Source organism: Gekko japonicus, unplaced genomic scaffold (assembly GCF_001447785.1).
Source record: "Gekko japonicus isolate JY-2015 unplaced genomic scaffold, Gekko_japonicus_V1.1 scaffold9, whole genome shotgun sequence".
Taxonomy (NCBI): domain Eukaryota; kingdom Metazoa; phylum Chordata; class Lepidosauria; order Squamata; family Gekkonidae; genus Gekko; species Gekko japonicus.
In genome coordinates, this window is record NW_015168044.1 from 577,916 (window position 1) to 579,797 (window position 1,882).

The window sequence follows — 1,882 nt, forward strand, 5'->3', positions numbered from 1 at the left end:
AATTTTTGGACACCAGTCTTCCTTGGGGTAAGCTGAAGGCTACAGCTGGTTAATGTGATTCCATCTTAATGTACGGAAGAATGCACATTATTTTACCTGTATAGATTTCGCATGCACGGTAGCTGCTCAAACCCCTACATTACTCTTATCAAGAACAATCACAACAGTAACTTTCTGGTGGTTAAAAGAAGATTGGCCTACTAGCGACATTTTAGTGCCAGCCTCCAGAAGTCTTTTTTATGGACAAGTAAAATCAAGAGGATGCAGGATGCCTGGCCCACTGAGCAGTTTATTTGTATTTTCTTCTGTGGTGCGCAACAAGTCTTGGCCAGCGGCTTACGGTCACCTGATTTAAGACGTTAACATGGTTGAAAATTCAAATCCCAGAAGAACGGAAGGAAGCTCTCTCAGCACCCCGAGAAGTCTTGACGAGAAGAGTGACTGGCAGGGCCCCAAGGCACTCGAGCTGACCCATCGGAGCGGCTCTGCCGGTGGCTGGAGCGTGAGCCAAGCGGCACTTCTTGTGCACAGTAGCATCCCGTTCCGAACCACAGGAAATCCTTGTGCAGCAGCAGTTTGCTTGTGGCTTTAGCGAAAAAGCCGGTACACCCGCGGGAGTCGCCCGTCCTTACTGGAAAGGGCTGCCTGGATATGTTCGTAACTGGGCAGCTCTGTTAAGTCCCCCAAGGCAGCCACTGCTGGCTTGTTATGCAGCATCTTCGTCACCACCCTCTTGATGCTTTCTGTTCCTACTTTACCTACAGCAGAGGGAAACAAAAGCTATCAGCAGTGCCACGGTAGCCAAGGGAAGCCACGAATGGGGTTCACTCCCATTTCCACCTCTTCCTTCACCAACAACAAATGCAGAATCACGGCGGCGGGGGGGGGGGGCTCTCCAACTTAAATGGGCTACAGAGTTAATGCTTTTAATGTGAAGGATGGAGAGCCACAGCTCCAATAGCTGTCTGTTGTAAGAAGAAAGGAAGAGGCTGTAGCAGACGAAGGAGAAAGCTCGGCCAGCAAGCAAACAGAGGCTAGTGAAAAGCGGTGTGCGGTTGAGAAGGCCAAGAATGAGAAGCACGACACAGGACTAGAAGGCTGGTCCAAAAGATGGCAAAAGGTTATAAGATACTATCCCAAGCTGAAGAAGAAGCCCCAGAAGCAAGCGGGCAGGGTGAGCAGGTTGACTCACCTATCAGAACACAGAGCTCATGCGGAAGCTTCCGTGTGCCTGTTGCCAACACCTGCCGCCCGACATCCTCAAAGATCACTGGCCGGGACTCCAGGTTCATCATCAGCATGGACTGCAACTGGGTCTTGGCTCGCTCAAGCTCGACCTGAGGGGGCAGGAGAATCGGGCTTCAGACCCTGGGGAGGCAACTGGGTTCACAAGGCCCCCAAAGCCATCCAGCATTTCAGTCAGGCTCCGCTGCACTCTCTCTCACACACACACAAACACAGAACACCAGCATCAAAAACCAATGAAAGTGCAGCAGGATACAACAGAGTTTGGGCAGAGCAACCTCTGTGACCTCTCAATCAGGATGGATCAGAAAGCCATGAAGAGCAAACACTGGCAAGAACACACAACTTGTAGACAGCTCTACTGTTCCACTGAATGAATGTGGACAATACTTGAAGATAACCGGCGAATTTGAGGGACTTACCTCTCCCACTGCTCCAGCCATTAAAATGAACTCCCGGGTAATTATTTCCACCATTTCTCGGACCTTGCAGGAAAAAAAGGGCATGAAAGATGTAGGATGGCCAGTCAGAGGCTCTTTTTTTCTGGCTGGACAGGGCAAGGAAAAGCTTAGCACTGCGCTGTACCTCGGCCAGCAGCTCCTTCTACTGTTCTCTTACATGCATGCAAGTTCTCGGG

The 1,882-nt window shown here is 50.6% G+C and overlaps 1 protein-coding gene across 1 annotated transcript in view; it reads right to left on the minus strand.

Annotated features, from left to right (window-relative positions):
- Positions 1-269: 269 nt before the first annotated feature.
- The window catches only part of PMPCA (peptidase (mitochondrial processing) alpha), a 29,459-nt gene continuing 27,846 nt past the window's right edge, over positions 270-1,882 (minus strand). The window contains exons 10-12 of the mRNA XM_015414177.1: positions 1,668-1,730; positions 1,193-1,337; positions 270-758 (exon numbers count right to left, since the gene is read on the minus strand). Of these exons, the coding sequence (XP_015269663.1) occupies positions 589-758; positions 1,193-1,337; positions 1,668-1,730 (378 nt within the window). The 3' untranslated portion in view covers positions 270-588. The remainder of the gene's footprint in view (positions 759-1,192; positions 1,338-1,667; positions 1,731-1,882) is intronic.